Consider the following 14,675-nt stretch of genomic DNA (forward strand, 5'->3'; position numbering starts at 1 on the left):
TTCTTACTCCTCAAAAGAGCTCCATGAAGAGAAAATACTTGCATTTTCTCCATTTGGCAGATGGGGACACTGAGGCACAGAGACACTAAGTGGTTTGCTGACCTTCATAAGACCCCACAGCTAACTAGTTCTGGAGCCATGATTTGAGCCCAGGGTCTCTGGCGCCAGACACCAGTGCTTAATGGCTGCCCTGTGCTGCCCCTTGGCTTACAGACTGTGTCCAAGTCCCATGAGGCCTTGGGGCAGCTGGGTCTTTGCCTTTGGCTTGAGTCCATGCTTGCTGAATCCTCCCACTGCTGCTTGCAGGCCAGGGTGTTCAGCGTGCCAAGTCTGTTCCCTTTGTCCCCAGGGGAGCTTTGCAGCCACAGCCACTCAAAAGGGGCAGGGCTTTGGGCAGGCAGCATGCAGAGTGGGCCAGGGCTCTGCATAACATTTTGAAAAGGGCCACACATTTCCTCATTTGTTGCTGACCACGGGCCACATTATTGAGTGTGAGGAGATTGATTTATCAAACCCAAAGCAAAGCCACTCAGAAAAGAGAAGTGACAATGCTGCATTTCCATGAAGGCTCTGTTCCACGTGCCTCACATCTTCAATGGTCAGAGAATTTCAATTTACAGAAAACCAGTAGATGCTTCAGTAACCATGGCCAAACTCTCAGATGTTCTGATGAAGAAGCCTCCACTCGTGGCCTTATAGAGGGAGTAGGTTGGAAAGAGAAGGAGAAAAATCCACTTATTTATTTGTTTACTTATTGTGGTTCTGGGGATTGATCCTGGAGTTCTCTAACACTGAGCTACATTCCCAGTCCTTTTTATGCTTTTTCAGTTTTGACAGAGGATTGTGTTAACTTGCCCAGATAGCCTAGAATTTTCAATCTTCCTGCCTCAACCACCCAAGTAGCTGGGAAAGCTGTGTCACTGTGCCAGACTGAAAAATCCACTTTTAGAAGGAAAGAAGTAGAGCTGGCCTGTGCCTGTGTAGGTGGCCTGTGGGCTGAGACAGAACCCAGGCAGAGGGGGTCTTCTGCAGTCTGGGATTTGGAAAGCTTCTGCCTAAATAACAAACAACCCTGAGAAGGCCCAGGTAAGTCTGGGCAAATGGAACCTGTTGGAGGACAGAACTCCCCCATTTTAGGAAAGCACAGAAGCAAAATAAGGAATGCTCTTCACCCCCACTCCAGAAACAATCTCTGCTAACAGTTTCAGGTTCACCTTCCATTGAGGAGACTGTATTCCCACAGATGGCAAGGTCTCTTGTGATGATACATATATGTTACCCTCACCATTTCAAGCAGGGTGCCTGGCCTGCCTTTTTCAGGCACCCCAACTTCATGAGGAAATGACTCATTGTCCACTTTCCTTCCACTCATTGGAAGATCAGATGGAGGTGATGGCGAAGGATGCTGGGGTGGGTGGAGCTAGCACCTTGTGCCCAAGAAGCAAGGAAGAAGAGGGCCCTTGCTTGCACTTTTCTGGGTCTCTGGGGTGTGTGTGTGTGTGTGTGTGTGTGTGTGTGTGTGTGTGTGTGTGTTGGGGAGACTTAGGCAGCACACTTTCTTTTCTAAGAAAAACTGATTTTTAATGGTAATTTCCTCTGAACACATTAATTTGATACTAAAAATGGGGACACAATTTTTATGGAACAGATAAATATTCACATTAGTGCAATTGTGTTTTACCTAAACAATACAATGAAAAAGCACCAATATCTTTTTGCTCCAAAAATGTTTTGCTTCATACTCTTAATATGGAGACTCATGGTATTGACTTTAATATCTGAAGATACCCATGCTGTGTGCCAAAGAATGGGCAATCTGTAAAAACAAACAACACACATTCAAGTCCCAAGGCATCCAAAGTGTGTAACTTTTTATTATAGATAACATGATGGAAAGGAGAATGACAGATCTGAAGAGACAAAAAGACAGCTTCCATCTTGGAACCCTACCAACTTGCTCCATAGTGTTCTTCAGGTTACTAGTGGAAAGTCTTGGTACTGGCCCTGAAATAAAAATCAAGTCTGCTGTATCTTGTTGCTACTTGCTGATTCCTTGTTGTTTTCACTTACCAGGAACAATCTTTGCAATGCAATATGGAAATTCATACCAGTATTTGATCTAATTCCATGAGCAAGACAAATCTTTAACCCCAAATCTCAGGTGCCTCAAGAGTTCCTCTTTTATGGAGAAAGGCCCAGTCCCATTTCTGCTGCCTATTTGGTTGGATCTTTTCTCTGCAAACTGGTTTTTGAAGCAACTCTTCTAGCAGAGGGGAATGATAGCTAGTTAGTACCAATTTTCATGGTCAAGCTCCTGAAGCTTTTAACCTGTGTTATTGAGGAGGAGGGATGAGAGGGTGCTTTCTTCACTCCAAGGTTCAAAGAACAATTTATAAAATGATGGCAGTCAAAATTAATATCAATTAATTCTGATAAAGTAAATGCAGAGGGAGGGTTAAATGCTGAGCATTGAAATGTCCAAAGTAACAATGTTTCCCTTGAAGACCTCTTTTGTTCAGGCTCCTATTCACTGTCTGGTTCTTGGGCAGTAGAAGCTCCAGTTGCTGAGGCCCCTCACTTAGCATTTCTGTGGAGCAAGGATGAAGGCTGTTGTGTCTCCCTGAGAATTTACTTTTAAGGGTCTGCAGGAAAGTTCAGGAGACAAGATTAGATTAAACTTTTGAATCAGGTTCATGCAGGCTCCTCTTGCATCTTTGGATCTGCAGAGGAAGGTGATGTTCAAGGTTCTCAAATGGGGCCAAACTGGCTAGAAAATGTTCCCAGACTTCCAATAAATGGGAAATTCCATATGCTTTCTAATAGTTGCCTAATACTCCATAGAAAGACTGTCACTACTCTTTATTTTGAACACTTGAGAATTTTCCAGATTGGTGTGAGATCAAAGGATGTCATAATCAACTATTTTGTACACACATCCATGAATGACCTTACTACTTTTCCCTATGACAGATTCTTATCATGTCAAAAGCCAAAGCAGTTCTCCTTGATCTTGAAGCTTAATAGAAAATTCCTGAGCCTTTTCCTAGTCCTGCTAAATGATTATCTTTGAGGTTAGGGCCCAGTGCAGCCATATTTTTCAAAAGCCCCACAGGTGGTTCTGATGGACAAACCAAAATTGAAGCTCTCCTGGGACTTGCCAAACTGTCCCCACAAAAGTTGTGTGGATTTGCCCTGTAATCAGCAGTGAAGGAGAGAGGGCCAGGTCCCCATGCTTCATCTACACTGGCTATTTATTATCAATTCTTACATCTGGGGCCAACCTGACAGAAATGACACAACAGAGTGTCATTGGTCTTATTGGCATTCCTTTCACCTTAAGGAAGGTTGTGGATTCACTGCATGTTCATAGACAATTTGTATTTATTCTATTTTTATTTTTTTTTGTGCTGGGGAGGGAAGCCACTGACCCCACCCCCAGATTTGTGTTTCTTCTATTAACTGATTCTTCTTCTTCTTCTAAATTTCCTCCTCACTGGGTAGTTATATTTTTCTTGTTAATTTGAAAGAAATCTGCTTTTTAATTTTTTATATGTAGTATAAAAATGAAGAAATACAAAAGAAGAAATGTGGGCTGTGGTTGTGGCTCAGTGGTAGAGTACTTGTCTAGCACGTGCAAAGTACTGGGTTTGATCCTTATGTATCACATAAAAACAAATAAATAAGGGCTGGGGATGTGGCTCAAGTGGTAGCGTGCTCACTTGGCGTGCGCGGGGTACTGGATTTGATCCTTAGCACCACATAAAAATAAAATAAAGATGTTGTGTCCACCAAAAACTTAAAAAAATAAATAAATATTAGAAAATTCTCTCTCTTAGAAAAACAAATAAATAAAGATATTTTAAAAAAATGAAATAAAGCTATTGTGACCATCTACAACTAAAAATATTTAAAAAGAATAAATGTTTATCAAGATAACCATTTAGCTAAGAAGTTGAAAATGGAAAGAATTGAAAACAGAGCAGTTTTGAAAATATTGAGAACACGCGGATAATTCAAATGAGCAAAGCAGCTGAGCAACTGTTCAGGTGATCAATTTCTGCATATTGCCATAATAGAACGAAGACTAATCTGTTTGGTTGCTTTGTGTATTTAGGTTCCCCCAACCCCCTGCCCTGGTTTTGGCATAAACTCTGTTAGCTTCTGGAAAAGCAGTTGTAGGAGAACTGAGACCATTCCTATCCTTTTTCTAAATGCAGCTTACTTTCTGGCCTTTTCATTCTGCCTCAGATGGCTGGATTTGTATTAAAAAAAAAAAAAAAACCTCTGTACATTTAAAAATTATTTCCCTCTAATATTGTGAAATTTTCAACTATTCATAAAAGTTTGAAGAAATGTACAGACCTATCTCCTAGATTCAACAATTAACATGATAGTCTACTTGCTTTGTCACATATCTGTTCTCTACCCTTCCATTTATCAACCCATCAATCATCTTTGTTTATTTATCTTATGGGCTTCAAAGTACACACAGGCTTCAGTACACCTCATCCCCAAGCACTCCAGCAAATCATTAACTAGAGTTCAATGTTTGTTTAAGATCCTTCTATTGTAGGTTAAATTTATTTATAAGGAGATGTCCAGATTTTACATGAGTCATTCTCTGGATTTCGGCAAATGCATGCACCTATATAACCCTAGCCCTATCAAGATATAGAACCTACCAGCACTCCAGAAAGTTCCCTTGTGCATTTTGCCAGCCAACCTTCAACCCTGGCCAGAGGGTCTCATTATTAGCTTTTTTCACCATTCATTACTTTTGCCTATTTTAGCTCTTTATATAAATGGAATCATACAGTATATATGCTTTTGTGTGTTGCTCCTTTCTTTCAGCATAGTGCATTTGAAATTCCTCTGTGCTGTAACCTGTATCCATAGTTCATTTCTTTTCATTACTAAGGAGTATCATTGTTTGTTGATGAGTAGTAAATGAATTGTATGAATATATGAGAGGTTTTTTGATATACACCTGGGCTATTTTTTGTGAATAAAATTGCAATGGAAGTCTTTTTTTTTTTTTTGGTACTGGGGATTGAACCACTGAGGCACTCAACCCCAGCCACAACCCTAGCCCTATTTTGTATTTTATTTAGAGAAGCGTCTCACTGAGTCGCTTAGTGCTTCGCAGTTGCTGAGGCTGGATTTGAACTCATGATTCTCCTGTCTCAGCTTCCCAAGCCGCTGGGATTATAGGCATGTGCCACTGTGCCTGGCTGCTATGGAAGTCTTATAATCATCTTTTTTTTAAAAAAAACTTATCTTTATTTTGTTCATTTACTTTTACAGGGTGCTGAGAGGATCGAACCCAGTGCCTCACACGTGCGAGGCAAGTGCTTTACCGCTGAGCCACATCCCAGCCACCTTATACCCATCTTTTTTGTAGATAATTTACTGCTTTTTTGTTTTAAATCTTGGGAAAATTAGCCTTTGAGTGTAATGTGTTGTGATTTTTTTCTAATTTTGTCATTTATCTTTTAACTGATGTGTTTTTCTTCAGGCAAGTTTTGAAAATTTTATATAAGCAATTTTAAGAGTTTTTTTCCTTAATGTCTTCTGGATTTCATATCATGATTGGAGAAGTTTGATCTAACTTGACTATAAAAATATTTACTCTTTTATTTCTTAAAAATATTTTTTGTTTTTCTTCTTTCTGTGTTTTTATTGATGCATTATTATTACACATAATAGTGGTATTTGTGGTTATATATTAGTACATACCATGATGTAACAATATAATTTGTTCAATATCATTCACCAGTATTTCCCCTTTCCCTCCCCTTCTCCCTCCCCCTGGTCCCTTTTCCCTACTTTACTAAATTCCCTTCAATTATCATAAGATCTTAACCTTTTATATATATATATATATATATATATATATATATATATATTTTAGTTTTCAGCAGACACAACATCTTTGTTTGTATGTGGTGCTGAGGATCGAACCCGGGCTGCAAGCAAGCCAGGCGAGTGCGAAACCGCTTGAGCCACATCCTCAGTCCCTCTATAACCTTTTTTCTGCTTTTTTCCTCCTTAGCTTCCACATATGAGACAAAACATGTGACTCAAGGCCTTCTGAGTTTGGCTTATTTTGCTTAACATAATGTTCCGATAGTACTAGAACCGTTTGTTCATTCTTCTTTTTTAAAAAATTTCCTAGATATTCTTGCTTTGTTGATTCCTCAGATGAATAATTCCCAGCTATTTTTAATATTCAGAAAATAATTCTATTGGGGTTTCATTGTGATCACAGAGATTGTGCAGAACCATTTGGGGGAGAAACACATCTATCTGAGATACAGAAGGGGTGAAGGAAAGACAAATATTAAAGATGACTCCCAGGTTCTGGACTTGGATACCAAGTAGATTTCTGGCATCCAGAACTGAGGAAGGGGAAAAGGAAGACTACCTTTCACTGAAGGATGCCCAGGCTTGGAGGAGGTACAGTGAGGAGCTTGGCCCTCCTGAATTGGAGCCATCCTTGGCAAGCCCACAGGGAGAAGCAGGGAGGCAGAGACTCTCCTTATCCACCTACCCCATTCATTCTGGGGCCTGTTCTCTGCATGGGTCCTGAAGTGACCCAAGGCTTCCCTTGTTGAGCCAAGATGGCCTCCCCAGTGCTTTCCTGTCCCCTCCTTTGTTCACCAGATACTGCCCACTTGCCTCCTTCCCATTCCTCCTGACTTTTGTATTTGCTATTTCCTCTACCTGGAACATTCTGGCCCTAGCTCTTTGCATGGCTTGCTCTTTCCTAACCTTTAATCTCAGCTCAGATATCACTCTCTCAGAGATGTCTATCCTGAGCACCCTATTTGAAGCAGACTGTTTTTTGCTTCCCACTAGCCCCACCAAACTAAGGTTTCTCCCTCTTTCTGTCCCTCTTGTGTTTCCTTCATGGATCTTGACATGCCTTATTATTATTCTATTTGTCAATGTATCATTTGTCCCCATTCAATGGGTCATTTTATGTGTCAACTCGGCTAAGCTTTGGTGACTAGTTTCATCAATCACTCACTCTGTTGCTGTGAAGGTATTTTGTAGCTGTGATTAACATCAACTGATTACAATCAGTTGAATTTAAATAAGTGAGATTACCCTACATGATTCACTAGTATTTCCCTGTGCCCTCCCCTTCTCCCTCCCTTTGGGTGGGCTTCAGCCAGTTAGTTAAAAGAACTTAAGAGCAAAACTGAAGTTTCTCTGAGAAAGAAGAAATTCTATCTGTGGACTGCAGCAGCAGCTTCTGCCTGAGAGTTTCTAGCCTGTCCATCCTGGTGCTCTGTCCTGTGGTTTTGGGTTTGCCTGGCCAGGTCTCCCTCCCATTACACAGTCTCCCACTGGTTCTCTTTCTCTGGCATAATCCTGATGGGTGTATGCCCCCACCTTCCCCAGTTGATTTTATGAGGTTGGGGGTAATGTCTATCTACCTTCCCATGCCTAGCATGTGCATGTTGACATGTCACTTAAATCACATAATTGCCACACACTAGGGAAGACAACCACGTGTGCTCTTTAGAACCTCTTGTCCACTGGATGCAGTGGCACACACTTGTAATCCCAGCAGCTTGGGAGGCTGAGGCAGGAGGATTGCAAGTTCAAAGCCAGCCTCAACAACTTAGAGAAGCCCTGTCTCAAAATTATATATATATATATATATATATATATATATATATATATATATATATATAGAGAGAGAGAGAGAGAGAGAGAGAGAGAGAGAGAGAGGATGTGGCTCAGTGGTTTGGTGCCTATAGGTTCAATTCCTGATATAAAACAAAAAGTAGAACTTCTTCTCCCAACACACTGGCTTTCCTGGATGGAGGACAAATGAGAGACATCAGTTTACCCATAGACCTTAGTCCCAGCACTCCAAGGGGCCTGAGCCTGCTGTAAGGGAAGAGGGAAGACCTGGGGTCTCACATACCTCCCTGGGCACTTCTGGCAGCTTCCCTGGGGTTGGCATCATGGATGGAAGGGAGGAATCTTGGTTCTTTCTGCCTCTTCAGTGGAGAGTCCTCAGGCATCTGCCTGTAGCTCTTAAGGAATCATGGGCAGCTGAGTGCCTTCTGCCCCACTCCTCCCAGAGAAAACCGTGCAGCCAAGAAAGGGGTCCCTTAAGGATGGTAGATCAGGCTGTCAAAGGCAGGAAGTAGACTCCAAGCTCTTGGAGGGCTTCATCCCAATGTGGGACCCAGTCCAGCAGCATTCCCTGATGAGTGAAAGTTAGGACTCTGACCAGATGTCCAGAAGCTGAGCTGCTGGGATGGTGGATGCAGGATCCTGAATCAGTTTGTCTGAGTATGAAGTCATGTTTGAAAAGTAATGGCTGGAATGTCTCCTTGTAGAGAGGTGGGAGAATGGATGTCATTGTAAGAGAGAGGGCCAGGTGTAGGCCAAAAGGGAAGAAGGATCCCAGGATACTGTAGGCCCCAGGATCCAAGGGACAGCACATTTCTGCTGAAGGATTGAATCTGCTGAGTATTGAAAATTTTCATTGGTTTTATGGCCAGGAAGAAGTTTGTGTTTTGACCAGGTTACCTAGGGGGAAGGAGATGACACTGGACACACACTGTTCTGGGTTGGCAGTGGGTAGGAAGAAAAGGTAGGGCACTGTCACTCACTCCTTGGCAAGGGCTGCAGAGAGTTGGGGTTGGCACTTCATTGGTGCTCCTGGAAAAAATCCAGCAGAGGAATGGTTGATAGTGCTGGTGACAGAAGCAGTGAAAACAGATGAGAGGGAAGGCACTGCTGGGAGGCCATGAGGCCAGGCTGGGATCGGATGTTAAACAGTGTTCAGGGAATTATCTGTGCTGTGGCCCAAACTGGTTCAGCCATGAGGTTACCCATGAGGTTCACTTGGGAAGTTAAACCCTCTGCTAATGGAAGAAGGAATCACCTCAGTGGGACATGACCATCTTTTGTTTTGGTAGAGCTGAAATAGGGTAGCTCTGACCCATGAGGCTCTCAGGAAGGCTGAGGAGGACATCTGGGAGGGCTGGGCAGGGGGTTTTACAGGGCATGGGATTCAGCTCCCTGATTAGCAGGTTCTGAGAAATAGTCATTGGGCATGTGGCCTAAATCCCTGAGAGGGGATCTGACAGCTGGGCCCTAAGCTCCAGTGTATCTGGAACTATCATGGACAGGGCCCTTGAAGAAGATGGATAATACTGATAAGGAGTAGAGACTGGCTGAGGGGCACTTGTGGGATATCTATTTCCTAGATCTACAGGAATGCTTAGCAGGAAGCAGGAGAGGCCTGTCTGAATGTGGGCTAAAAACTGAGGCTTTTGGGTAATGGTTGTTTCCATGACCCCTTTGGTTCATGGGCAAGTAAAACATCTACCCTGGCGATCTTGGCACTTAGTCACAGCCATCTAGTATTAGATGTGGGCATTTTCTGAGAGCAGCTTTTGGTTCTGTTGGACATGACAGGGCCACCTCAGAACATGTACATTTAATCCGGATCGTTTCTTCAACCATGCTATTACAGCACACGTGAGTGTGTGTGTGTGTGCGTGTGTGTGTGTGTATGTGTCCCAACTAGCTTCCTCCCCACCTTTGGACAGATGTGGCTCCATTTGTGAATGCTTGCCACCTACTGGCTTAGTTCTGGCCACCTGGTGGGAGAGGCATCTTATTAGGGTCCCCTTCAGAAGATGCCCAAATCAGATGAATCTCTGTAGAAGACACTTTCTTGCTGTGATGTTGGTGGCCCACAGGTGAAGCACATAGGAGTCCCTGTTGTTTCTGCAGCAGTTTAAGGAAAACCCACCACCCTTAACCAAGCCTCTGGATGCACATGTGGATGGGGAGAGGAGGGGAAGGTGGGGGGACTGGAGGGCTTCCTGGGATGCTGGGATTGGCCAGCTGGTCAGGATTTAAGGGAACTGGGCTAGAACTTCAGGGACCAGAGCTCCTCTGAAGGTGGAGCAAATCCAAGTAATGCCTCTCCTTCCACTGACATCCTGGACCTGGAGGCAAGCCAACTTTGACCTTCTACCTGCACCAATTAGCCTCCCTTTGCCCCACCAGCCCCAGCTCTCCTGGCTCCTCTCAGAATGAGCAGGGCTGCATTTAGCCCAGGCTTTGGACCAGAGCCATGGGAGAGGGAGGCAAGAGGACCATTCTTGCTACGTGCTGCAGGGGTGCTCAACTGCCTGTCTGTCACCAGGGTCTTGTGGCTTTCTTTTCAAAGTATGGGTACATTTTCCTATGTAGCTGACATGTCACCCAACTCAAAGTCACCTCCCTGCCCAGCCACTGTTTAAAAAATAATTTTATTAGAGCTTTATAGTTACACATAGTAGTGGGGTTCATCCAGACAAATTCATTTGTGCAAGGTATTCAATGTCAGTTCATGACCCTTTTTTTCCTACCCATCCTCCCTCCCCTCTCCTATTCTCCTTCCTCTACTCAGCTTACTTTAGCTCACTTTTTACTTTATATTTAATTGATTCTTTCTATGTATGCATAAAGGTAAGGTTCCCTGCTGTATATTTATATATGAACATAACATGATTTCCCAAGAATTCATTCTGCATTGCCTCCCCTTACCTGTCTCTCCACTCCACCTCTCCATCTCCTTCTTCCACATATTGATCTTCTTTTTATCTTTATGTTGTCCCATGCTTCCCTCCCCTTTCCTTTATTTCACTCTAGCTTCCCCATATGAGAGAACACATTGACCTTTGAGTTTCTGAGTCTGCCAGTCACTCTCTATGGGTGCCCCTTCCATGAGTGGAGCTGAAGGAGCCCTAAAGTTAGGCCTGCACTGCTCTTCTTTGCTTCACACTTGCTTTATCTCCTCAGATTCCAGGGGTCATACCCAGATAGCAAGTTGACATAGTCATGTGCTCAATTCTGTCAGGATCCACTCTTGGTCCATTTTCAAGGGTGGCAGTGTCTGAACAAAGAAGGGCAAGTGTGATCTTTAGTAAGGGCAGGAGGATGGAGGTGGGTCTGGATTCTCAGAGGGAGTCTCCCACCCATCCTCTGTCCCCACTGTGGAATTACCTGAGTAGCCACGCAACCCTGTTCCTCTCCTGTAAAATGAGGAGTTGGGATTGAAAATGCTATGCTTCTATGCTACACTGGTCAATCACTGTAATGTGTTCTACCCAGCTAGTTACCCCTGTGCCCTCATGGCAACAGCTTTCTGATGCACAAGACATCAAACCACCTCTGAGAACCAGAGACACTAGCAGGCTCAGCTGACTTGGGTTTGTAGGCACTGAATGCTCCCTGGAAAATGAAAACATAGAGGCACTTTTCTCCTGGCTGTTTATTACAGAACAGAAAAAACACACTGGCTCAAAATAGATGCCAGATTTTGATGTAGAGGCAAAATACGAGGTGGCAATTAAAATGTCATTACACAAAATCTGGACACTGAGAAAAGTTTACAGGACAGTGCGTGTGGATTTTTTTTATAACAGACACTTAAATATACATGACAATAATTGCAGATAGAAACCATCAAAGACAAACTCCAAATCAACTATTAATGTTTATAGACTCTTCACCCCAAACCACAGAGCCTTACACCAAGACGAATGCGGAAAGACTTGAAAGCAGGCTTGAAAGCAGGATGGGCTCACCTTCCCACTGTGAGGGTGCACTGAAGCAGCAGGAAGTGGGGGTTTTCTCTGAGGTCTGAATGACGGAAAGAGGGGAATGTTCTAGTGCCTCGAGGTGGACAGCTCACACAGAGCTCAGCTCTTTGCACCTCTCCCAAATCTAAAGGACATCTAGCTTACCTGCAATGTCTCAGGGGGCACTTAACAATAAAATAGCTTCTGCTGTAGATGCTCATTAGGGAGGAGCTAGCAGGGATGAAGAAGTCTGCAATGAGATTAACAGTCACACCTGGCAGGCAACAGAATTTTTAGTGAATATGGAAATCAATGACCACGTGGTTTTTCTATTCAGCATTTGTCAGTTTGTACAACACCCACTGATCACATCCACATCTCTCATTGCATCAAAACCACAGCAACTCAGTCACCTGGCTTAACAAGGTGTCACTGCAGTGGACAACACAGTCTGCATATTTGTATAAAATGTATAATAAACACAAAACAAGGCATAATAAACACAACTCTATTGAAACAAAAGCCGTCACTTTATTTACAAAGTCACAAAACCAAGTATAAATACTTCTGTCATTCGTGTTTAGGAAAACCATTTACAAAATTTTTTAAATATATACAAGTAGCTTGAAAAATCACCAGCTTTCCATTGTTTCTGGTAGAGAGAGGGACAGGCTGGGCTGACACCACTAATGAGGAGCCAAGTGTGACTGTCTGGGGCCAGTTGTGAACTTGATGTGGATTCTGGCCACTTCTTTGAGTGACATCAACATGGGGGTTTCTATGGGCATCCTGCTCTGATCTAAAGCTCCCCAGTACCCTTGGTGAGTTGGTCGGCATTCTGGGCTGTGGCATTTTGGACTGCAGCTTGCTGTTCCAAAATGTCATCGATCAGCCTCAAATTGCACACCCAGTCTTCATCTGGGCCCTCGCTAGAGCCTTTCAAGAGAGCTTCAATGAAATCCACCTCACTATCATCAGGGGATGAAATCAGACCATTTAGCGGAGACTGGGGATGAAGTTGGGGCAAAAGGTTGTCAGGTGACAGCTCAAGGAGGCTACCTGTTCTGTCAAATGGACCCAAGGACTGGCTAGCAGTGATGGCAGATGCAGCAGCGGCAGCAGCGGCAGCAGCGGCGGCAGCCACATAGCTTGGTGGCTCAATGCCCTGAGTGGGACTCATGGGAGCCATGGTGGCCATGCCCTGCTGGAGGGACTTGGTAGTGTTCAGCACAGGCACAGGGACCTGTACTGGGCTCTGCTGGAAGCTCTGGTTCCCCAGCAGGCTGAAGCTGGGGTTGGCCAGAGCATCACTAACCTTCTGGTCAGGTGTGCCTCCTGGGGCAGCCTGATTAGGGGGCACAAACGGCTGCTGAGATGGAAATGCCGAGGCTACCGGAGGCACTCCCATGGGCACCTTGGCAAAGACTGAGTTGCTATCAAAATGGTGCTTCATGCTGTCATCTCCCTGGCTTGGAGGAGGTTCCCTCGAAACTGCTGTGGTCATAGCTGCTGCCGCCACCATCCAGGCAGCATTGTTGAATACAGTGGGCATTCTTGTCATGCTGGGCTGTCTGAGCTGGTGGGGACTTAGGTGCTGACTGTCCAGGGGGTGGGAGCAGAACCTGGGCAGGGGCACTCCTACAGGGGTGATTTTGGGATTCTGTGGATGCTGGCAGACAGAGCCAAGATTGCCCTGGGGGTTCTGGTTCAAGTGTGAGGATGTGGGACACTGGGGGCTGGAGTTGAATATTCTTTGCTGCTTCTTCAGAGTTGGTGAGATCGTGCTCATGCCCTCATGGCTCTGGTGTCTGGTGGGTTGTATTATTCCTGGATTCTCATTGTTCTGAAGGAGCCCAGGTGTGGATGACATCATATGCTGGCTGGACAGGGGGCTTGCCTTGGTGTGGCTACACTTGGAGGTGACTTGTTCTTGGACGGCTACAGAAAGAGAGACATGGGGATCAGTTCCATAGGCATCCTCAGCAAGGACTGTGGCCACTGGACAGGCCATGGGTCCAGCATCCGTCACTTCTCACCTCATGTCCCTGACTAAGCAACCCTGTCCCCACTGACTCTTTTCAATAACCCTCATTTCTCTGCCCTCAGCCTGGACACAGTTATTCTGTGAAGCCCTCCCATAACTCCTATATCTGTACACAAAACACCTCTCACCCAAAGCAGATAATGCTGGATTGAAATACCAGCTGCCCACCTTTTCAAGTAGACAAGAATCTCCGTGAGACCAGGGGCTGTGTCTGCTCTTACCCTCAGTGCTCTGTATTTAGGGGCTTGTCCTGAATATTTTGTAGAAGAAAGGAAGGGTTGGGGTGGAGTGTGGTGGGTTGTGGAAGATGGCTCAGCCCTCAAACTAGGGAAGATGTAGCTTGCCTCAGCTCTCCACCCAACAAACATGGTAAGAAGGAGTGCTCCCCATAGCCTCTTGAGCCTCACATTTGAGGATCATGTGTTTGTTGACTTGATCTGCAGTAAGTTTCCTTTCTAAAGGTCGAAATCTAGGAGGCCACCTTCTGAGCTTCCTGATTTTTGGAGAGAGACAGGGTGGAAAGAGACAGAGCAGAAGACAGAAGGTAGAATCCCAGGTACCTAAGTTTCAGAATACATCCTGACTGTGCTGTGGCTGACATCTACTGGCACTCTTGTTCAGTGGAAGCTGTGGAAACTGAGGCACGTGTCAGTCACATGGTTTGCCCAAGGTTAAGCAAGAAACAGTGCAGTTAGAATGCCAGCCTTGGACACTACCCATCTTACACTCCATGATCATAATTACTAATTCTATTTTTCTCTTGTAACCATGCCTAGGTTCTTTTATTACTGTGGCACCTCCAAGTTTTTCAACTAGTTTATACTCTAGCCTCAGCCTTCTTGAAACTGACCTGCTCTGTCCCTGTAGCTGAAGCCTGCCCAACATGCCACACCAGCCTGGGCAGACAGACACAAAGTTGGCTGGTATCAGGCTCAAAGGCACAGGGTTTTTGCATGAGGCTGGAGAATCAATGGTGTAGAGGTGGCATTGGGTAAAACGAAGATACTGCCACTTGTCGGAGAATG

At 44.5% G+C, this 14,675-nt stretch overlaps 1 protein-coding gene across 2 annotated transcripts in view; it reads right to left on the minus strand.

Moving 5' to 3' along the window:
• Positions 1–12,117: 12,117 nt before the first annotated feature.
• The window catches only part of Mamld1 (mastermind like domain containing 1), a 99,204-nt gene continuing 96,646 nt past the window's right edge, over positions 12,118–14,675 (minus strand). The window contains exon 5 of one of the 2 annotated variants that reach the window (XM_021735425.3): positions 12,118–13,544. In XM_021735425.3, coding sequence (XP_021591100.2) covers positions 12,406–13,544 — 1,139 coding nt within the window. In that variant the 3' untranslated portion in view covers positions 12,118–12,405. The remainder of the gene's footprint in view (positions 13,545–14,675) is intronic. The other variant, XM_013364350.4, reaches the window with a different exon arrangement.

This window comes from Ictidomys tridecemlineatus, chromosome X (genome assembly GCF_052094955.1).
Source record: "Ictidomys tridecemlineatus isolate mIctTri1 chromosome X, mIctTri1.hap1, whole genome shotgun sequence".
Lineage (NCBI taxonomy): Eukaryota > Metazoa > Chordata > Mammalia > Rodentia > Sciuridae > Ictidomys > Ictidomys tridecemlineatus.